This window comes from Hippoglossus stenolepis, chromosome 8 (genome assembly GCF_022539355.2).
Source record: "Hippoglossus stenolepis isolate QCI-W04-F060 chromosome 8, HSTE1.2, whole genome shotgun sequence".
NCBI lineage: Eukaryota > Metazoa > Chordata > Actinopteri > Pleuronectiformes > Pleuronectidae > Hippoglossus > Hippoglossus stenolepis.
Window position 1 is genome coordinate 17,311,168 of NC_061490.1, and position 22,892 is coordinate 17,334,059.

The following is a 22,892-nucleotide window of genomic DNA, read 5'->3' on the forward strand; positions in this document are numbered from 1 at the left end:
ACAACTTATAATATAATTGTCAAACATATAATCAGACTTAATCATCATATTGATCCAACAATGGTGTTTGTTGATTTGCAGCTGTTCACTTAAGCAGTTTTATTATGAATGAAGAACAACTGAGACCGCGAATGGATCAGCAATGATTTTTCTTTATGCATATATGCATCACCATTAATAAATTTAAGAAACATTTAATGTAAAATCTCTGTTGCTGTTATTTGTTCTTACAACTATTGGTGTGTTTTAGTATCCTATGTCTTAAATATCAAGATAAAACAGTCAAGACAAAAAAACTGGACAGAAGACGAAGAAGTGGTGTAGATTTCCCTTTAATGATATCAAATGTACTTTTAATGTTGTTCTTAATGTTTATTCAAACTATGTCGGAGGTGCTTTCCCATTCTTCAGTATATATTTTATACACATGTCTGTGAGGTATATATCAGCTCAGACTGACTTATGACTTATTGAAAATAATATTAACACTAAGGGGGTCACACCCTGGATGTCTGGCACGTGACAGCACATCAACGAATTTTTCCTCCGCGAGCACACCCAGATGATGCAGTTCATTATGCAGACGTTCCACATTTAACATGTACCTATAGGGCTGTGCGAACGTTTTGGGCACCTGAAGTGGTTTAGATGTTCGGCTCTGGTCGCTCCCACAATTCTGCAGAATGACAATGAGCCCAAACATACAACCGGAGTCATAAAGCGAAGACTAGAAGGAAAAGGATATATAAGATATATAAGAAGCAATATTGCAAAAATAGAAATGTCCCATTTTAAATAAAGGTCCTGCAGTTAAATTGTTACTTAAATAAAAAATATGTAACCGTACATATTTATAGCCGCTCATATAGTTGTTGGGTTGTTATTACAGATGCATTTATATGTAGGTAGCAGTTTACTATTGTGGGTTGAGAAAGAGAGTATTACCGTCATGTAGTTGAATGTTTCAATGTAAAAGCACATCATATTTTTTAAACCCACAATATATTTATATGTAAAATCACAATCTGCCTAGTAGCTAACTTTACAGGTTAATGCAGTGGAGTAAAAAGCAACTTGCCAAGTAGTTTGAATACCAGGAAAACTGGTTCTGTTGAAAAAGGCAAAGATTTGTAATAGCAAATATTAATTTAAGGCATATCTGTTAAATAGGATTATGGACTTAACTGATATTAACTTTTAATTACATCGGTTTTAATGTATCCTCACTTAACTACACTGTCTTAAACTGTGCTGTATTGGTTATTATTGTATTGAGCGTTCCACCTCCATAAATATTATTTAGCATCATGTCTTTCTGAGGACAAAATAAAAGATTGAGACATTTATTAAAATGTTTCACTTAATCTCATGTATTTTTTCTTCCAAACTTTTATTTTATTTTGTAACAGTTACAGTTTGCCTAGAGTACCAAAGGCCCGCGGGGAATCAGCCATAACAGCCTGGAGAAAAGTCCTTAACCTCCCACAGAGACTGTTGTTTTGTGTTTTGTTTTGTTGTGTAGTGTTGTTGCGTTGGACTTGGTGCTGTGTGTGTGTGTGTGTGTGTGTGTGTGAGAGTGTGTGAGTGTGAGTCTGAGTGTGCACCATTACCGGACCCTCGTTTTAACCCAGCGTGCAACCAAACGGTGAATCCGTCGTGAGCCCCACAGCTGCTACCCGGAAATATTACAAGGGCCGGAAAGGACCAATGTTAAGGGAGCACACGTCACTCACTTTTACCCAAAAATATTGCCACCGAGCGTCCAAATCCCTCTCGGCCGTCGAAAGCTTCGGCCGAACAGCTCCCGCCGGCGCAGACTGTCGAGATGAAGTGTCGAGGAGGAAGCTGCGGAGCCCGTCGGCGTTGATTTCTGCGGTGGAAGCGCTCACCGAGCTCAGCATCACTGAAAATGGCTCTGGCTATCGACTGGAAAACAGCACGCAGAAATGGAAGCGGCGACTGCTAGCTAGGCGGCCAGAAGAAGGCGTGACAGGCCTCATCCATCCGCAACCGTGCTCCCGCCACCGGACGCGAAGGTAAACATTCCCCCCGAATAAAACTTTCGCAGATGTACACGCTACCGCGGGCGTCGTGATGTTAGCGGCCGCCTGCGAGCTTTTAATGTCGCGGTTTCGGGTCGACGGCTAACGTTAGCAGCAGCAGCGGCAGCCGCGGTGGTTGTGTGTGGGGTTAGTGGACTGCGTGTGTGCGGCGCCAGGCTGCTAAACACGGGGGGACAGTGTGAATATGATACGAGGCACAACCGTGAACTTTTGCATTCGAGCGCTTCCGATGTTTTTTCCTTTTTTCCCCCTCGCAATGTTTAACCAATACTGTCTCAGGATGCCGCCTCAAGTGCGTCCGTTATTACTTGCGCCCGGAACGCACTGCTAATGTTTACATTGTGCAGCGGGTCGGGATTCACATGAGTGTTGTCTTTAGCATGTTTTTCTGTGCTTCTTCGCAGGACTCGCTGATTTACAGTAAGATGAGAAGCGGCCAAACAGACGATAGATTCTCTCCCGCATCGGCCAGAGGAGCTCACTCCCCTCCAGCTTCATCGCATCGATTAGAGGAAACGGTAAGATTTTCACGAGGTGAGCAAAGCGAGATTCAAAAGTGAGGGATGCTACTGTAGCCAGTGCACTTCAAGGAGCTTCATTAGGAGAATAACAATCCATCCTAACGGGCATCAAACAACTTGCAACTTAATGCAACAGTTAGACTTTCTGTCCTCGCCATTTTTGCAGATGAAAAGTGGCTCTATAGTTAAATAGCTTATATGTAACCTCATAATATTGTTGGTAGTTGGTGTTAGATTAGTTATAATTTAGCTTAATAGTTATTGCACATGAAAGAAGATCGGTTTAGTATCTAAACAGGTAGCAACCATGCAGCAAAGTGCTGTAAATATACACAAAAACGAACCATTGTCCATGGATGAACTGTAATTAGCCTGAAGTATGTGCAGTTTGAATGGATATAATTTAATATCTGCTGTTCAGTCATCCTCTTGACCCATGGTAAGGTAATACACAGCACATGACACTGTAATTATCCCCCATTATGCCCACTGCAAATAGTCCTTTGAAGACATCTATGAAACAAAAGAAAATCCAGAGATTTTCATACTATGTCCACTGATTCTACGCTAAAAATGAAACTGACAGTTGTGTAATGGACTCAATATTGTACCGCGTTGAGCGTGTTGGTCTGTCTAGTAATAAACTAAAAAAAGAATTGAGAAAAGTCAATGGTGAAACAGTCAAAGGTGCCTATATGGTGCACCTGAGGGTTCCCAAAAACATTTATCCTAAGCATCGTATGAACATAATTAACATTTTTTTGCTGGACAGGTTGACCTGCATTTGCTTCTCCCTGACGTCAAGTTTAACACTAATGACTAATGAATGTGTTTATGCTGAAAAGGAAAACCTGGATAAGGGACTGACATTGTTCCAATTTAAGGTATGCAGAAATATGAGAAGGGAAGCCAGATGTTTCTAGTCTCTACCATTGTGATAATTGGTTCTGTCAAAATGTAAATCAGTAAAACTATAAAAGCCACAAAAGTATTTATTAGAGAAAATTAAAGAGCCACGCTGCAATGTAGCCAGTCTTTTTTTTAACCTTATGTTATTTGAAACACAGATTGTAGTTTGAGAAGTGGTATTTCAACGGCTGAAAGTTGGCAATGGCATTTTTTTATATTTGCTTGTGTGGTTGTCTGTTAACACATAATGTACACTGGGAAAAGAGTGAACTTCCTTGAGGTAATAACTAGAAGTCATGTTATCCACAAGTGTGACAGCGCAAGTGGTAAAATGTAGCAGGGATTCCACCGGTTTAAGTAGTGTGGGCATAATCCAAATAAGCAGCCACATACAGCTACACCTGCAATTAACCAAAAGTGAAACTTCTGCTGTATAATGTGGTTTTTCATCCAACACTGCCATGCCTCATTGTGTTTTGCCTTAGTCTCATTTAATAAATATTTGGTACTGGCAGAATACAAGCACCGAAACCTGCCATTAAGAGCTATGTGTATAAACAATAAGAATGTTGAAAATAACTTTTGCCTCCATAGTACTGATAAAAAAAGAATTGGCAACAGGTCTGATATCATGGTAAGTTGTTATAAAAGTTTAAAATTGGAATTGCTGAGATTTGTATGTCTTCACCCAACATAAATATATGTACTGGCTCACAACAATAAGAAATATGAGGTAGGCAAATAGCAGAATAGATCTAGTCACAAAAACATTGTATATAAAATATTTGTAGTATGAAATTTAATATATAAAAACCCAGTGTAATCACTTATTAGCCTCTAACCTGCTATTGAATGCACAGTAAGTAAAGTATTATGAATCCTAGCACTGTTCCCCTCTATGACTGTCGTGTCTGTTTGAATTTTGTTTTCTTTCAGCTTTAGGAGCTTCTTCGCTGAACACGGATGAGGAAACTTGCATAAATGAAGGAAAATGTCAACGCTGTAACTCAAAGGCAACAAGAAGAAGTTATTTGAACTGCTTCTCAATAAAGCTATTCTAAGCAATTTTTAAATTAGGTGGAACTCGTCTACTTGTCAAAAAGACACTTTACCCTTTGATCATAAACTCATCTTCCTGGCTGCCCCACTCGTTTTGGAAGTAGAGTGTGGGCCGTGGATGATCAAGTGGGAGTAGCAGCACCAGAAGTAAACAATCTGGAGAAAGGAATTTTAGATTTAAGGTGACTTTCGAGTAGTTCTGAAAAAGTAGCATAACTCAACCTTTGGGTAAAGTTTGTCTTTCACCAGTCAGTGGTGGGATCATTGTTTGCCGCTCCTAGTGCTGGAGGTTTGGCCCCTGCACCCCCATGTGCCAGTGAGTGGGAAATGTTCCAATTTGGAAAGTATAATTTGGACATTATAGAGATGTTAAGTGGGCACCAGGCCCACCAGTTCAAAGGCCTTGGTTTAGATCGACAACTACAGCATCAACAGCAAGTGCAACTTCACCAGCATCAACTCCAGCAGCAGCAGCAGCAGCAGGCTGAGTCTTCTGGAGCCCTTCTGTCTGGACTTGGCTTGGGCCCCCTGCAGGGGTCTAGAGGTAACGCCTTTTCTGATTCTGCCTCCATTTTTGCCAAGATGAGTGCCCCTCCTCCCCCACCTTTACAACAACAGCCTTCTTCATCTCAAAGCTCTCGTTCAAAGTCAAGCAAGATGAGCAGCAGCAGCTCAAGCCATTCTTCAGGCTACCCACAGTTCCTGCGCTCTTTCCACCCGTCTGAGGCAGCACTAGCACAGGAGCAGTTACACCCAAGTGTAGGCCGCTTTGAGCACTTTGCTGGGGGAAGTAGCAGTAGTGGGAGTGCTGGGGGATTAGGAGGATTAGTAACATCAGCACCTCCACCCCCTCCTCCTCTGCATCCTGGCCTCTCTGTCCCCCAAGCATCACCTGGTCCCTCCTCCTCCTCTCCTTCTCCTTCAACCTCTGTGGCCACCTCTAATAACCCCTCTAGCAGCAGTGCAGTCAGCTCTTTGGGACACCAGTTAGTTGGGGCCCAGTCTGATGCACGGAGCCTTCACCAACAATTTAGTTGCATGTTAGCTGCTAATCAGTATTTCCTTTCTGGGGTCCCTGCTAATGCTAGTTTAGAGCAATTTCTTGTTCAACAGGGAACCCATAATCACTTAGGCATTGGTTTAAGTCAGACTGGTGGGGAACCTAGTACTAGCCTCGCTCCGCCTCCTGCTTTGCATTCCTCTCACTCACATAGCCACTCTTCTAGCCAGCCACAGCAGCCTCCCCTGCAGCAGCAGCAGCTTCCACCTCACGCCCTTTCTCACCCTCACTCTCATTCTCATCCTCACCACCCGCTTCACCCAGGCCCCCAACCCTCATCACTCAGTGGCTTTGACTTTCAGGGCATCCCTGTACTTTCTTCAAATCAGATAGCTTCTCTAATGCAGCAGGAAGCAGGTTTGCCCCTCCATCTCCCCCTTCATTTATCCTTATGTAAGGACGATGGTAAAGGGGAAAGTACTGGAGGTGGAAGTAGTAGCAGTGGTAGCCACAGCAGTAGAAGAAAGAAAGCTATGGCTGGTTATTTGCCACAGAGAAAATCCGAAAACAATAGTAATAGCAGCAGCAGCCACGGGCACAGCAGCCACAGTAATCCCAGTGCTAGTAGTAATGGAGGACTAAGTCATGGTCAGCCACCAGCTTTAATTGGGAGTGGGGTTGGTATGTCAAATATGGGTGGAGACCCATCCTCCCTTCTTGCTTCATCATCTTCATCCTCATCCGTAGTTTCTTCCTCCTCCTCCTCTGCACCCTCTTCCACTGCTGCCTCAGTACTGGTTACTAATGATTCTCACCATTCTAAATCTGATAACCAGGGCTTATTGCAGCCCAACCCCACAGAGTCAGACACAGAGCCCCTTTATAGCTGTGGGGAGTGTGCCAAAAGCTTTCCTCACCTTTCAAGCCTTCGCAGGCACTTACGCATGCATGAGCCAACCACAGCAGGTTCTAACAATAGTACCAATACTGGGCCAAACCCTATTCACATTAAAGCACAGGATCAAACACAGTCTGACCCAAGCCTTCCCCATTCGACCCAAGAAACTATCCAACCCTCATCCAATTCTTGTTCTAGCCCAGACAAAGTATTTCATTGCCCTGATTGTAGCAAAGCCTTTAAGAAAAAAGGGCACCTCCTGCAACATGGAGTTTTACACTCTACAGCCCGCCCATATGGCTGCTCCACCTGCTCTCGGGCTTTTAATCGTAGAGAGTCACTGACACGCCATGAGAAGATACATGAGGAAAAGCCTTTCCGATGTCCCGCCTGTGGCCGTGCCTTCCGTGAGAGCACATCTCTTCTCAACCATGCTGCCTCAGGCACCTGCGGCAAGCCAGGTAGGGGACCTAAACAACGGGGCAGCAAGACAGGAACTGATGGTGAGGAGAGAGTTGGGGGAGGAGGTGGAGGAGGTGGAGGAGGTAATGGAGGAGGGGGGACTTATCAGAGCAATAGAGGGGTTATTTATGGGAAAACTGAGGAAGAAGATGGTGTTATCATTGTGGGGGAAGGAGAACCAAAATCAGGTTTAGGATGTGATGGTCTGTTTCAGTCTGGAAGGGGAGGGAATTCAAATGAAAGGGACAGAACAGATGGTAAATACCCCACTGACTACTCTCGGAATCGTTACACAGGCTACCATGATGACCACCGTTCTCAAGGTAATCCATCTCCATGCTACTCTGGTGCCTCCCCCTGTGGAAGTGGGATGGCGGGCCCAGCTCTGAGAAAGGCACCCTTGGCCCCAACACTGCATCCACATTCACAGAGCCACAGCCAGCACCACCATCCTCAGCAACAGCCCCACCTGCCCCTTTCTTCTCTACTGGATGACTCAGAGGATGATGTCACTAGCTCTGTCAATAATGCAATCTCTGCTATAACAGCAGCTAGTAACAGTGGAAATAGAGGGGATGATAGGGGAGACATCATAGGAGGTCTGCTAGGTGGTCTTGGTTTAGGTCCTTTGGGCGCACCTTCATCCACCTCTGGTATGGATAAGAATTTCAGAGGTGCAGGGAGCCAGGAGGCTATGAGCAGCAACCCACAGAATCCTACTTCCAAACCAAAACGTCCGCGTAAACCCAGAGCTAAGAAAGATCCTGCAGCTGGTGGACAGCCCCCCAAGCGTAGGCAGTACACCCCCAGAATGGGGCCCAGTGGGCTCCCACGCACTCACCTCTGCAGTGTCTGTGGTAAGGGATTTGCACGCCGTGAGACCTTACGCAGGCATGACCGCATCCATACTGGAGAAAAGCCCCATCACTGCACTGTTTGTGGAAAGTATTTCAGAGAGGCTTTTCACCTTAGCAAGCATCAAACAGTCCACTCTGGGGCAAAGAATTACAAATGCAGCATTTGTGGCAAAGAGTTTGGTTACTCCCAGAGCCTGAGGAGGCACAGCAAACTCCACCAGAAAGGGGAGCTGGAAGAGGTGCCCACAACACCAGCTCCGGAGAACCTTAACAGCTTTAACCCAAACCCTCAATGTAGCGTGGCCCAAGAAAGGAGCCAGAACCAAGCACCAAGCACCTCCTCCTATTACTCCTACTCTCAAGATGTCAAGCCTCAAGACACCAACCCCCAGCCACAGCCTCCACCCCCACCCCAACCACAACCCCCACCTCCACCTCGACTGTACACCTGTGCTATATGTTGGAAGTCTTTCCGCCATCATTTCCATCTGACTGCTCACCACCAGACGGTTCATGAAGGCGGGGGTGAAAAGCTCTTCTGCTGTGAGGTATGTGGGAAAGCATTTGCCTACTCCAATAGCCTCACAAGACATAGGCAGTCACAGCATGGGATGACCCGTGCTGATACGTCTAACCCACAAGAAGGCAGTAGTGGGTCTGGAGACAACCGAGGTGGGAGTGATGTTAATCAGTCAACATCAGAGAGCGAGGCTGCCACCAATGTCCTGCTACAGCTGGCTCCTTCCACAGAGGGTCATGGAGGGCAGAGTCTCAGTGTTGTGACTCATAGCCACCAACAGGCACCCCCACAACCTCCAGGTGGTTACTCCCCTCTCTTTTATGATGCTGCAGCAGCCCAGCCTTCAGCCTCAAATGCTCCATCTTATTCGCAGCCTCTGCCTCCAAACTCCACAATCATGCCCCCACACCACCCACATTCCCCAGCTGGGGTGAAAGGAGAGCACATATACCCAGCTGGATCCCGTAGCCGTACCCTTCACACCACAGCCCCGTTCCAGCCCCTTACAGAACTGCCCTCTACTGAACATCATCATCTGCATCACCATCATCATCACTCCCACCATCATCTCCATCATCAGTCAGACACCCAGTCCCACCAACACCTTGACTGCAGCAACCAGTTATCACACGATGATATGAGACGATTCAAGAAGAAAAAAAAAAAGTCCGACAGGAGAGATTGGAGGGAAAATAAATGGGAATCCCAAGATTTAGTCAGATATGATGGAAGCAAAAAGAAGAGAAAGATAAGTTGTACAATAAGAGGGCAGTTGAATAAAAAGCAAGGCTCTCTTCGTTTGACAATTAGGCGTGGAGGAGGATCAGGTGGTGGTGGGTACAAGCTTGTCAACACTGGGGGGATGAAGGTGCAGATCCTGTCATCTCTCAAAGTCCCTGTGAAACGTTTTGGCTGTCCTATATGCCCCAATTCTGTGTTTTCCCGCAAAGCGGGACTTCTAGTCCACATGGCAGTTAAACATTCACAAAAAGTCTCGACCACTCAGGAGCGACTGAGCTGCAGTGTATGTGGGAAGCAGTCTCACAGGCCCTTGGCGGCCTTCGTCCATCGGGCCTCCCATCGTGCCAAAGGGACTTTCTCCTGTCGACGCTGCTCTGCTCGCTTCTGGAATGCTACACTTCTCCACAGGCACAAGGTGTCCTGCCGCCGCAGGGCTAAAGGACTGCAGCGAGGTGATGATAAGATGCTTAGGCTTTCAAAAAGACCAGGAGAGAGAGAGGCCTTCCAGGGTCAGGAGGAGATGCCACTCCTACAGGAACCATACAGATACTGAACAACTTAGCATCTGAATATTGGCATAAAAGAGGGATATTTCAGGTTTAAAATGGGAAGGTGAGAAAAAAAGGGACATGAAAAGGCATCCACTGCCTTGAGGAGAATATGCCTCGTGTCTCTGTTGACATGTTTTCTGCTGACTTTTAGAATGAGTGTGTTAACAACTACTGTAGAGCATCCAATAAAATATCACCAGATATTCTTCCAGTTTATATTGGAAGATGTCTTTAAAGACGTGACTGTTTGCATAGGATCATTAACCCCTTAAGTGCATTGACACTATGCTTGGCTGACACTGTGCAGTTACTAGACAAGTTTAGTTGAAATGACCTGCTAATGTATCTATCTTTCCCATAACTAGAATCCCTGCTACACTTTTTGCTGTATGATAAACGTCTCTGCTGTGTACTATGTCTTGTTGTTGTTCACGTAGAGGCTCTGAGGATTTTTTTTTTAAATGTAAAGTGCATTTATTAGGAATAGGGACATGGGGACAAAGACCTTTGTTGATAGTTTGTCAGTGCATGTTTGTTCTCTGGTCAAGTTTTTTGCTGAGGTTGTAAAATCACTCCTACAGTATGTGATGGTTTATTCAGTATATCCCCGAAAGTTTGTAGTGTAAAACTTGATTTGAAAGTTACTCTATATTCCCTAGTGATTCAATCACATATAGATAAAATGTCAAATTTGCTGGTAATTAGCATTACAAGGATCCCTCTCCTGCCAAAATGAAGAAACTTATTAACGCCTTGCTTATTATGTTCACTTTACTGCATTTATTTGAGATATTCCTAGCTTTTATACCAAGAGATTGAGAACTGGTTAAACAAGTGGACTGTAACACATGTTTATCTCATGTTATTTGTATGCTCTTTTTAGCAATGATTATTTCTACTGTACTTCACGGCGTGTTAAAGACATGGACCTATCATGATAGAAACAAAAGTAATATTCCATGTATTTGTGTGTAACCCAATCAGTTTTCATACCAATCTTATACTTAACCCCTTTTACCTTTTTACTTTTTTGCTGAGTTGCAATCATATTCTTACTGTCGAGCCTTGTTTTTTTTTTCTTCTGAAGAAAAATAAGTTTTAAGTACATTTTGTCACTTTATTCACATATGAAATTGTCATACCCCTGTCAAGCCTTTGTTTTTTTTTCTTCTAAAGAAAAATAATAGTTTTTAGTAGATTTCTATCACATTATTTACTGAGAAGTTAGTAGTTGATTATATTTCAGCAATGAATAAACCTTAAGTGTAATCATTTGTTTTCCTTTCTTTTCTGATTCAAAGTCACCTACTGCAATCTCCAGAATATGATACAAAACTGCTAGTCACCTAACACAAGTAAGATGTAACTGTTACCAAAGTCAGTATTGAAGTTTTACAATTCTATATATAGCTTAATGTCCTATGTGAATTTCATATCACTCTGTGGATTAAATGGATTTCAGGATGTAGTTGATATACTAATAAATTTCATTCAAGGCATCCCTGTTATTGGCCAGATTTCTCCAAGATAATTTCACAATTTCACAATCATTTAGATTCACAATATTTTATATCACTGTGCTTGGGATAAATAACTGTGTACAAATTCCCTCCTAGCCCCACAAGGTGGCAGTAAGCACCTCATCGCACTGTACTCTTGGCCTGGTGAGGCAGTCACATGGATTTTGCACTGACAGGGAGTGGAAGGGAGAGAGTGTGTATGAACTGTGTGACTGCTGCTGTTTACAACAGTAATGGCACAAAGCAAAAGCAATGTTTGAGCACCAGTGAGTAATTAATGCGCAGTTAAATTTAGCCACGCCAACAGCCTTGTGATTAAAGAATGAAAGTCAAAACATGTCTTTTTTCAATTGTATTTGAAAAGTATAAATTAATTGGATTAGAAAATCAGATTATTTGTTAGTCTAATCTCGCCCTGTGATTCCAATTCAGTGATTTTATGATAGAGAATACGGCTGCATTTTAGTTTTTGATACTTTCACGAGTGACATCAACCACAATGTTATGATTTAGTCAGACCCGCAAGTAATACGAGTTGGTATATAAAATGTGTTATAGTGATATTAAAGCCACAAGTGCGTGTCTCTTGGTTAGACTTGGTTAAATATGATGATTTATACTTACAGCTGCTTGAGAAGGGTTACAATTACAGACATTAATTAAAAATAAACCAGGGTGTGTGTCTCTGGAGCCCTTGTTGACAGCACCCATATAATAACATTCATGTTTAGTGCTTAATATTCATACATGACTCTCTGAAGCGGTGTCATGACATGGAGTCGGCCAGCTATTTACTTGTCAGCTCTTGCATGCAAACCGAGGAGGTGAATTCCTGCGGCGCGCAGTGTTTTGCATGTGCTCTGCACCTGTACGCCGGAGCAGACGGCACTCGCGCTTTTTGTGTTTCGAACTTCTCTCACGCGGCAGGGGCATGCACGGAGAGAACCCGAGCGGGCGGGTTTGTTCGACCTATTTTTGCCCAATCGCCGCGCGTCGTGGGCGGAGCGACGATCCGCGGCGGCCAATGGGAGCCGCAGCCGCGAACGGCCAGGACCTGCTCCCCGCGTGCCTGACACACGTGAGCGGCAGCAGCTATTGTGCGCCGGGAGGCAACGTGCAGAGGCCTGAAAAAACAGCGCGCTCACGTTTTCTGTGGATTACAAGGAAACTGGAAAAGCCATGCAGCACTCCCCGATTATTACAGGAAGCCAGCACCACGCTCTAATGGCGAGGGGCAGCGCGCTGAGGCAGAAATCCTCAACGTAAACACGTTAGTCACGGTGGTGACAGGGACGAGTTGTGAGGGGACGCCGCACGTGGGCCCCCTCTTAGAGCCACGGTGACATGTTTGTCTGCCGCGGCGGGGAACGGACCGGGAGCAGGCACCGTCTGTACCTGTCAGACAAAACAAACAGCTGCCGCTCCTCGACATGTGGCACAGGGGTGGGTGTGTCTCATAAATAATGTGCAACGGAGCCGCGGGAGCCCCGCCCCCCTCCCGCCGCCCCGCTCCGCTGGCTCCCTCCGCGAGAGGCGTGACGTCACGTGAACCGCCCGTGTCCGTTCCAGCTGAGGGAGTGAGCGCGCGCGCGTGAGGGGAGGGAGAGAGAGGACACGGTCGTACGTGGACGTCGCGCGGCCCCCAGACACAAACCCCGAGCCCGTGCGCCCGTGACTGGATCCACCGGATGCACGAAAGTACAGACAGAGAAAGAGGAAACGACCCCCTCCTCTTCCTCCTCCTCCTCCTCCTCCCGACGGACGGACGGACGGACAGCAGAACCCGACAGCACAGAGCAGACAAACACCAATTCAACTTGTCATCTGACCAGCTCAGCCGCTGTGCGTGTTTGTGCGTGTTGTTCTGTACACACCGATCCTCTCACGTTGTTTTGCTTTGACGGAGCGTTCACCTGGCAACTCCATTTTTTTTGCGGAGTCTTGTTTTTTGAGCTTTGGACGATTACAAGTTTTTTAATTGAGACATTTGTCTCCCTCTCCTTCTCTCGGTGACATTTTTTCACGCCTTTTGCAAGAAGTGCTATATTTTGTGGAGAGTGTTTCTCCTCGGCTGGTCTGACTGTTCCTCCCACTCTGCTCCTCCTGAGAATAACAGCCCGATCCCCTGCACACTTTGAGCAACTCTCCTCTGCAATGGAATACTTCGATGAGAATATTTCTGCGTGCACATAAGGAACTCGCAACTACAAGAGCGAAGGTAAAAGTTGTGTACGATTTCATTGAAGTTTCAAAGTGTCATAAAACTGTCATGGGTGCAACGCTCGTATACTTGTACAGTACAATGGTTGCTCTATTCCAAATGAACACTTCTCAAAACTACGTATGTCTCTCTCCGCACTCCCCCCTTCTCCCCTCCCTCACCCCTCCTGCAAACACATGCAGAGTCATCCAGCAGCCTACTTGTCCCATTGGTAGGTGCTCCACTCGGATACCCTCGCCCCCTTCCAAGTGACCCCCGGGTGTCTCTCTGCGCCCCCGTCTGGTCCAGGATGTCCAGGCAGCTCTCTCAGCTCCCGACCCCCGACCTCCCAGCCGGCGCAAGCCCACAGTTTGGAAGTTGCACCCAGCCTGCAGGCTCCATCACAGGGGGCCACATCAACCCCATGGCGGGGCTGAAGTCCCTCCTGCAGCACCCCATGAAGGGGGACCAGCGTTTAAAAAACCCCAGTGATGCAAAAGGTGAGAAAGTCGATGAGTTGTCACATTGTTGTTTATGTTGAATGTACACCACTGTCACCTGACACAGTCCATCTCCAATATAAATCCAATGGCAGAGCCTGAATAAACCATACTCCTCTCCGTTCCACCCACTGCTACTGTAATACAAACGTGTAGCACTTTATATAACAAACAGCGTTTGTCATATTTCCTGGTGCATATTTTTACACAAATATGATTCACCATCCCACATGTTCGTGATGACTCCCCCGTGATCCTCCTGAGTAGTCACCTGGATTATAATCCCTGCAGCGACTCTCAAATTAAGATCCAGATTACACAGAGCGATAACATGTTTTGGTTCAGCTGGAGTTCTGTGCAGGCATGCGTCCTGGCCCCTCGCCTTGCCAAAAACTTATCTTCAGCCATTGTGAGATTTGCTGAGGAGCTTACGTATATGTTATGACAACAAATTGGTTTCAGCTCCCCCTTAATGCCGCAATTCAGCTGCCATCTGGTCCATCTGTGGGTGTGAATGGGAGATAGAAAGAGAGGCAGATTTTGCAGAAGTGCATCTTATGGATACACCTGCTGCCTCATTTAGTTCTGTGTGACTATGGAGAGTTGGTGTTAGCATCCATTTACCAGAGGAACTTTGTATACTTAAAGATAAAACAACACCAAAGCTATTTGTCTTCATCTTCATCCTGATCTAACCATGGCTCTTCTCTCTGGCAGATAAAGACAGACCGGATCAGGATGAGGACTCCATGGGAGTGTGCACCACGAGGAACGGCAGTGGAATAGTCAGCAGTAATAACAGTAATGGCTGTGGTGGTGCTGCTGGTAGTGCTGGTAGTGCTGGTAGTGCTGGTAGTGCTGGTAATGCTGGTAGTGCTGGTAGTGGTGGTAGTGGTGGAAATGGAGGAGGACCTTTCAACCAGTTCCTTGGGCCTCTCCTGTGGGATCGCACACTGCCGGCAGATGGTGGCCTCTTCCAGCTGCAGTACATGGACTTGGAGGAGTTTCTCGTCGAAAACGGAATGGGCAACATGCATAACAACAACAGCTCCAGTTCGGCCCAGATCCCCTCACAGAGCTCCCCATCAGCCGTGCCCAGCCAAAGTTCCCAGTGCCTACCGCCCTCGTCCCCAGCTTGCTCCTCGTCTTCTTCGCCCTCTTCCTCCCCATCGCTCATTGGTTTGGAGGTGGCCCAGCCGCAGAGCCTCGCAGGAGGAACCGACTGTCTGCATGGTGAGTTTTAATGACATGGAACGTTTTGATCTCGAGGGAATAGATAAACATTTGAACAAGGGGGCAAAAAGATGAACAAGGACATGTCATTCTTCAAGGTTTTAACTCACAACAACAATATCATGGAGGTTGACAAGCCGCAAGAGACAAATAGTCCCCTGCCACTGATATGAGACCAGTAGACCCTACAATCCAGTATTGGTTGAGATGCAATCAAGGTTATGTGGTGTTTGAAATGTTCCCATGGGCTATTTATTCACAACTTCAACTCCTCTTTGAGGTTATTCTGCCATGTTGACAAAGCATTTTTCTGTGCTGTGGGGTCAACCTGAAGGCAGCAGATACAGTCACATGGCTCTAGATGCAAAGTCAACCTGACAGAGAAAACACAGAGTTCACAAATGGCTGTTAAACACCGACCGAAATGTACTTTTCACTTTGCAGCAGGGCACTGGGTTCAAAGTTGGTATCAGGGAAATGTGGAGAAACAAGACTGAGAGAGGTGACGGACCGAAACGTGCAGCCTAAGCCCTGAGCTATTTGATGAGTCAATCTCGTAGCATTGACGAGGAGGTTTGGTTTTAGTTTGGCATGTGATCAGTGTTCTGCAGTGCACAACACAATCAGCATTCACTCCCAGCCAATTATTTATGTGCAGCAGGGTCACAGCAGCAGCACTAAGACAGAGAGGCGAGAGCGAGAGAGAGAGAGAGTGTGTGTGTGTGTGTGTGTGTGTGTGTGTGTGTGTGTGTGTGTGTGTGTGTGTGTGTGTGTGTGTGTGTGTGTGTGTGTGTGTGTGTGTGTGTGTGTGTGTGTGTGTGTGTGCGTGTGGAGTGTTTGCGGTTGCGTGTCTTTAAATCTCTCCCCACTTCACACGCCACAGCCATGTGCACGCGTCAGTACACGTGCAGAGAGTACTGGAGTGAGAGGACTAGAGGCAGGGCCACCAGACATGTAGGAGGAGTCCACGGGGGGGAGGAGACACACTGAAGCAACAGGAAGAGTTTCACTGTGCTGCTGGACTTCAAACCGAACATTTGATCCCCATTGAATGACATGAAGCGCACTGATATCCAGAGGAGGCTTTTATACTGTGTGGGATACTGATGCAGAAGCTTTAATTCAGCCCCTCCGTGACAAAGTGCATGTTCTGATAATGACTTTATATTGCATGATAAGGCCCCATGCATTCAGATTACGATCCCTTTTATATCAAGTCTTGTATTTACATGCAAAGATTTGTGATACTGCTTAAAAACAAAATACTGTTGAGTCTAAAAGTTTTAGGCTGAGGCGATTTTGCCAATGTTGTAATTCTCCTCATCTCCCACGATTTAAGACAAGAGAAGCTGTAGTATTATAGAGGCATCAAAACAACATCTACTTCATAAATATTAAACCAAACAACATCTGACAACATTTAATCATATTAAGTACCTAAGATAGACTAGGGATACAATTTACTTCCTCACAGGCTTCCCTTCTTCTTGAAATGCTGTTGTACGAGTCCTGAAAAGTATGCAATTAAATCGGGGAAAAAACCCTCAAGCTCTCTGAAGGTTGTAGACACGTGGACAAAATTGTACCAAATCTACTTTGCAGGTCCAGAGCTTTCCAAAAAAGCAGTGAGGGTCAGCCATGTACTACTAGGCGCTCAGGGTTTGCCTGTTCTCATTCCAGCAAAACACTGCACCAGGTGGTTGTTGGGTTTAAGCAGGGATGAATAATTTAAACCTCCTGGTTTAGTCACAGGTAGAGAATATAAATACTTTGTTGCCATCCAAACCAAATTTCATATTATATTTTGTTGTATGGAGCATGCTTGACTTCCTCTTTGAGAAGCCCTCTTGCTTGTTTGTTAGTTGTATGGTGGCACTGTCGCTGTGGAGCAGAGGAACATCATGTAGGAACAGTTTGCACTTTAGTGAGCAGCTGGTGTGAGAACATGCCCTCATATTACCTGGTCCTTACACAGCCTTTACCCATGTGATCGCTGCTTATGGCTCTTCAGATAACATGTTTAGCAGTTGGCAACATGTACAGTATCATAGATAGAGGGGCTGGGTTTGTTTTTTCCAACCAAAAAACTGCCTGCTCCACCAACTACTTGAGGACTTATTATGCTCTTTTTATATTGCTCATGGGGTTTCCACATCGTCAGTCTAATTTAATTATCATCTTTGAGGAACGTAACGTCTCCGGGTTTCGATTAGATTGTTTTGATACACTTCTGTGGTCATTGTTCAGGCTGCTGTGTTGTGGTGTTGATATCCTGTCATCACTTCATCTATTCCTGAGTTTTAACCAATGTGCTCTGTTTTCACCATATATTGGGATTTCATAAGTTGAGATAACTTTTAAATTAAGTCTAAAGTGTTGATTGATTTTATTCTGTTGAATATGTCTATATTAATAGGAAAGCTGCTGATTGGTCTGTTGGTGTACGCAGCTATAGGAAGGATTAAGGGGAGTGTTTTTCTTCTCTAGGGAAGAGAAGTCACTTGAGGAAGGTGCAATGGACCTTAAAGGGATAGTTCACTGAAAAATTAAAATTCACTCATTATCTACTCAGCACTAAGCCGATGGATGGGTGGGTGAAGTGTTTGAGTCCACAAAACACTTCTGGAGTTTAAGGGGTAAAGTTTGTAGCCGCCGAATCCGATACAATTGAAGTAAATGGTGATGAAATAAAACAACAGAAAAAACACAACATGCCTCCATACTGCTCGTGTGTTGTCGTCCAAGTGTCCGCAAGCCCCGACATTCATATTCGACTTGAAACAAGGTAATTTACATCAAGTTTTTAGCCTAAAAGTCCACTCATATTTTCCTACGAGGTGCATTCATGGAACGTTGGACGTGCTAATGTCCGCTAGCGTAGCCACTTCCAGTGGACTTTTAGGCTTAAAACACGGTGTAAATGACCTCGTTATGAGTCGAATATGAATGTCGGGGCTTGCAGACACTTGGATGACACCACAGGAGCAGTATGGAGGCATGTCATGTTTTTTCTGTTGTTTTATTACATCTGAAGTCTAGGTCACCATTGACTTCAATTGTATTGGATTCTGCTCTAACAAAGTTTACCCCTGAGACTCCAGAAGTGTTTTGTTGACTCAAACACTTCAGCCACCCCCCCACATCATCGGCACAGTGGTGAGTAGATAATGTGTGAATTTTCCCTTTTCAGTGAACTATCCCTTTAAAGGGGGTGGGGTTAGGTATAACCCTACATTGGCCCCACTTAAAGAAACTAGTTTTTAGGGGAGGGGTGCAAAGTTACATAACACGTCCGCTTTTAGATTTCTGTATTGGTTTTTCGGTTCTGGACGTTGGCTAAGGAGATGCACAAAATCCTCAGGTACATAAAGACTAAAGTTCTGCTTTTCTCCAACAGGCAGTATGAACTTATGCAGAATGAATGATACATAACAATGGTTTTGATTTGGATTTTCCATTATGGCCAGTTCTTATGTTTGTAATAAATCCTATACAGTGAAAGTGAACTTTTTCCATTGTATATCAATGGCTGGTGGAGATAATATGGAAGGCCTATGGAACATTTGATCTTTTCAGCAGATGTGATCTGTGTTACAGAAGTATATTTTGAAAAAGTAGAAGTAACTCCATAATACCTCTGTTTTTGTTTGATTACTCTTGCTTGAAGTTCTCTTGCTTGAAATCCGTGCAGTCCATGGAAGCTGATTTAATGTGTTTTTGTTATTTACAGAACTAAGACCATAGCTCTCTGCCTCCACCTGGTGGTCATCTTGATGAAATGCTGCATGTGTTCCTATTATTGTCACACTGGCCTGTTGTCATCAGCTCCTTTTAATGTTTGACAGTAGGATCAATATCTGTTTAAATATAGTCCAGTCACAAGCATGTAAAACACAAATATCTTCCTTGTAATTCCAGGGAGTCAAACGAGTATGAACGAGTCGTGTGAGTCACCCTGTTCCTCCGACTCGTCCTCCTGTCCACCTCTGCTGACGCCCGACGGCAGCGGGCCAGATGGGGCTGGAATGTTTGACGCTGACACTTCGGACATGGCTATGTCCAGCAGCCCTAGCCAGCATAACTTCGACCCCCGGAGGCACTCCTTCAGTGAAGAGGAGCTCAAGCCACAGCCAATGATCAAGAAGGCCCGCAAGATCCTGGTGCCTGATAACATGAAGGTGAATGATCTCTTCTCACTGCATCACCAGGTCAGGACCAGGTCATTTGAAGGCACGAGTCAGGAGTTTAAACCCAGAATGTAATAAGAAAGCAGCACATAATGCTAACCACAATTTATCAGAGCAAAAGGTGGTTAACAGTCCAAATCCCAGACGTATTTAATATAGAATAATAACTAAAAGCAGCAAATCCACTCACTTGAGAAGCTTTAACCAAAATCTTTTGGCATTTTTGCAATTGGATTGTTGCATGACAGGTTTCTGGACTAATTGTTGTAGTGCAAATTCTCAAGTACATTTTACTGAGCGAAAGGGAAAGTACACACATTCACAACAGAGCTTCATCATATCAGAATGACTAACAGGTTATTGATCCCTGCAGGGAAACTGCTTTGCTACAAATGCACAACAAATGCATAGTAATAATAAACACACAGGAAATAAACAGAAAGATGTAGCTACCCAGCTAGATAGATGCATAGATATTGTATATACACAAACATACATGTTGCAGGGTTAGCGAAGGAGAGGGACGACTTAGATACATTCACTAGTCATCCAGCGATCTGGAGTAATATTATCTAAGATGGTGGATTTAGACTCACTGCTTCAGATCAATGACCGACCACTGAAAGTAAAGATTTATTTAAGTACCATTTTCATTCCTCTACAATAAAACCTTTAACCATCAAAGAAAGCAGAATAGCAATAAATACTAGAGCAACAAAGTAGAATTTAGAAAACAGTTAAAACAAATATAGAAACACATGAGTTAGCATTGAGAGGTTTTTAAAAACTGGATCATTTACATTAGTAGTAAAAGTGTGAATTAATCAACAGTCAACCAAACAGTGTGTGTTGAAACTGTGTGCAGTTTCCTCAGCAGTGGGATGTGAGCCTTGTAGGTTGTTTGCATGTTGTTGTTGCTCTCGGACATTAAGTCAGTGCAGAGGAGGAGGTTTGTGAAAGGAACATGTCCCACGCTCATTCAAGGCCAAACACCCACATTACCAGTAACATGAGTACTCTGAGTTCTCATTGATCCTTTTATTGACATACTTCTACCTCATCGAGCTTGGTTACAGGATCTGACCACTGACAGATGTTGAAATAAACAACGTTCTGTCTTGTCTGTTCCCCTTCCAGGATGAGAAGTACTGGACCAGGAGGTACAAAAACAACGAAGCGGCAAAGCGCTCCCGAGATGCTCGCCGTCTCAAGGAGAACCAGATCACCGTGCGCGCCGCCTACCTGGAGAGAGAGAACGCCACGCTCCGACAAGAAGTGGCCGAGATGCGGAAGGAACTTGGTCGCTGCCGCAACATCCTTAGTAAATACGAGAACCGTCTCGCTGATCAGTGATGAAGGCACGGAGCGAAATCAGGAAGAGGAGGAATATAAGCTGGATTCAAGACTGAATTTTGGGGGGTTGAACAATGGACAGAATGGGGTCAGGATAATGATGATGATGAGGAAGATGATGATTATGATGATGATGAATGTATAAGACGAGGAGAAGGTTTGTGTATTGAAGCTCAGGTGTCTTGTTGAGGTGTCAGCTCTTAAAAGTCATGGATGGAGAGAATAATTTAACAGATGACAGATGTGACTTTTAAGAGTTTTGTTATTGGAGAATTGTATATTTTTATAATACTTATGAAAAATTAGAGGGAGAGCAAATTTGGAGAATAATTTTGTATATTTTCTACACGACTGGGACATAGAGACGGGGGGAAGCTATGGTAAATCTCTTTTTATTATAGACCAGTCAGAAGCTGTTTTCACAGGTGGTCAGCCATCGATGGTTATTTTTCAACTTGATTCTTGTAGTCAGGATGCAGCAGCAGTGGCGAGGAAGCATGTAACAATTGTAATATAGAGAGCAAAATTATCTCAGAATCGTATAGTTCGACATTTTTGTGGATTTTACTCAAGCACTTAATTTTTTTTGTTATTCCTGTTCTGTTTCTGTCACTGGGAATGGGCGTGCAGGGGGGAGAGAGAGCGGCAGAATGAGAGACACATGTAAAACGGCTCCGCATTATCCTAACACATGTCTTGTCCGGTCATGTGTGTTCATCTTTTTGAATTGACTTCACTTCACCAACATAAATTCCTGATACCTCGGCCGTATATGTGAGATCGGTGCATCTTTCACCAGTCCATACTTGTATCTTTTATCTCCTCGATCCCAGCGGAGTGGTTTTTAACTCCTCTCTGGTGTTTCGCTCTTGTCGTGAAGCCCAGGGCAACTCTGCTCCTGCCGATCCGCATTTCTCTTTGTCTGTATCGACAACCCAGATGCTCTCTTTCTGTCTGCAGCCCCCGGTCACAGTCAACTCCTCCAGTAACACTCGGTCCCGGTGTCTCCCTTGTACCTGGACAGTACATAGAGAAAGTCAAATCTCAGTGTTGTAATGTATTCTGAAATAGTAATCCAACCTTCCCAGTAAAACGCACATCGTTACTTTACCGTACTTTATGAACACACTATAATTAGCATTATTGCAGGGGGAGGAATGATGTGTATATTGGATAGGCCTATACTATTTTGTGTATGTGATGTATTCCAGGAGATGGGTCGAGAACACCCGTCGAGTGGAATGGTGTTAATTTCTCAGATTTCTGGGAGAAATAAAAGCCAAAATTTCCTATGTTGATCCACAAAGCTTGTTGCTATGTAGTGCTTTTTTCAATACTGCTCCTTCCTTACTGTTTACTCCTATTATTACTCCTTACTTTATACTGTATCTATGAACGTCTCTGTGTACCCACATCACCTGCACAGGGCCATGGTACACTATGTTATGTTCGTGGGGGAGGGATGACTAGTAATAGAGTGTGATTTTAATCCCCTTAATGACCATGGTGAGTAGGTACCATTACTGCTATTATTATTGTTATGATTATGATGATTATCCCTCTTATTATTGCTGTTCTATATTACTGAATTATTTTCTTTCGTTGGATGAACATGATCTGTTGCACCTTGAAACGTCTTCGATATTCATTGTTCCTCAGAAAGACTATTCCAATGGATAAAAGGAAGAGAAACCCTCACTCTGTTATTTCCATCCCGTCTCAGACCTGCAGACATTCAAAATGACTCACTCTTCTGCTACGGACACTACTGCCACCTGTTCCTCCTTGGATTTCAAAAAAAGAGGCTCAATAACTTGAACACGATGCTCATTGCAGACTTTCTTTTCCCCTCGACGACGTCCTCTTCTGTTCCTCAGCGGTGTATGGACTATGCACACTGTCAATATGCTCCGTGTTGGTTTATTTCAGCCTTTATCACCCTCAATCAGTGATTGTTTGCTCTCCCGGCAGGATCTTAGTCTCTAATATCCTCACAGATGCGGCTGATGAATCTAGTGACTCTTAATTGAACTACAACTGCCCTGCTGCATCAGTGGTGTCCATGGTGCCCGGTCCACTCGGCGCTGGTTATTTGGATGTAGTTGAGATTTCCCAAAAAACACCAATAAAAGATTGTTCTCATGCACTACTGCTCTGCTTCTCTCATGTGTTCCATGACTAGTGTTTTGGGTTTGAGTTGTTCTGGTGGCTTGAATCAAAGCCATTTTTCTTCAGTAAAATTGTCAAAAGAGGTCAAATTTCAGCTCTGCTACTCAATAACCAGACTGTAGTACGCGGTGAACTACTTGTTTTGATTT

General features: G+C 44.5%; 2 protein-coding genes across 5 annotated transcripts; both read left to right on the plus strand.

Annotated features, from left to right (window-relative positions):
• The first annotated feature begins 1,456 nt into the window (after positions 1-1,456).
• si:dkeyp-69b9.6 (zinc finger protein 865) lies at positions 1,457-11,080 on the plus strand. Of its 4 annotated transcripts, none has more exons than XM_035163776.2 (4): positions 1,458-2,036; positions 2,468-2,581; positions 4,430-6,911; positions 7,209-11,080. In XM_035163776.2, the coding sequence occupies exons 3-4, from the start codon at positions 4,880-4,882 to the stop codon at positions 9,581-9,583; spliced, it is 4,407 nt and encodes a 1,468-aa protein (XP_035019667.2). In that variant the 5' UTR covers positions 1,458-2,036; positions 2,468-2,581; positions 4,430-4,879; the 3' UTR covers positions 9,584-11,080. The 4 variants fall into 4 exon arrangements, with proteins under 4 accessions (XP_035019665.2, XP_035019666.2, XP_035019667.2 ...); XM_035163777.2 differs by having other exon boundaries at positions 1,473-2,036; positions 4,430-5,096; XM_035163774.2 differs by having other exon boundaries at positions 1,457-2,036; positions 4,430-11,080.
• Positions 11,081-12,182: 1,102 nt separating this feature from the next.
• dbpb (D site albumin promoter binding protein b) lies at positions 12,183-22,720 on the plus strand. The gene is made up of 5 exons (XM_035163779.2): positions 12,183-13,319; positions 13,505-13,801; positions 14,519-15,034; positions 18,953-19,212; positions 20,359-22,720. The coding sequence occupies exons 2-5, from the start codon at positions 13,612-13,614 to the stop codon at positions 20,572-20,574; spliced, it is 1,182 nt and encodes a 393-aa protein (XP_035019670.1). The 5' UTR covers positions 12,183-13,319; positions 13,505-13,611; the 3' UTR covers positions 20,575-22,720.
• Positions 22,721-22,892: the final 172 nt, after the last annotated feature.

Excerpts from the sequence above, each read along its gene's own strand:
- si:dkeyp-69b9.6 (XM_035163775.2), top strand. The coding sequence starts at position 4,880 with ATGTTCCAATTTGGAAAGTATAATTTGGACATTATAGAGATGTTAAGT.
- dbpb (XM_035163779.2), top strand. The coding sequence starts at position 13,612 with ATGTCCAGGCAGCTCTCTCAGCTCCCGACCCCCGACCTCCCAGCCGGC. Across the intron at positions 13,802-14,518 it reads AAACCCCAGTGATGCAAAAG|ATAAAGACAGACCGGATCAG; the intron begins GTGAGAAAGTCG and ends TCTCTCTGGCAG. Across the intron at positions 15,035-18,952 it reads AGGAACCGACTGTCTGCATG|GGAGTCAAACGAGTATGAAC; the intron begins GTGAGTTTTAAT and ends TTGTAATTCCAG.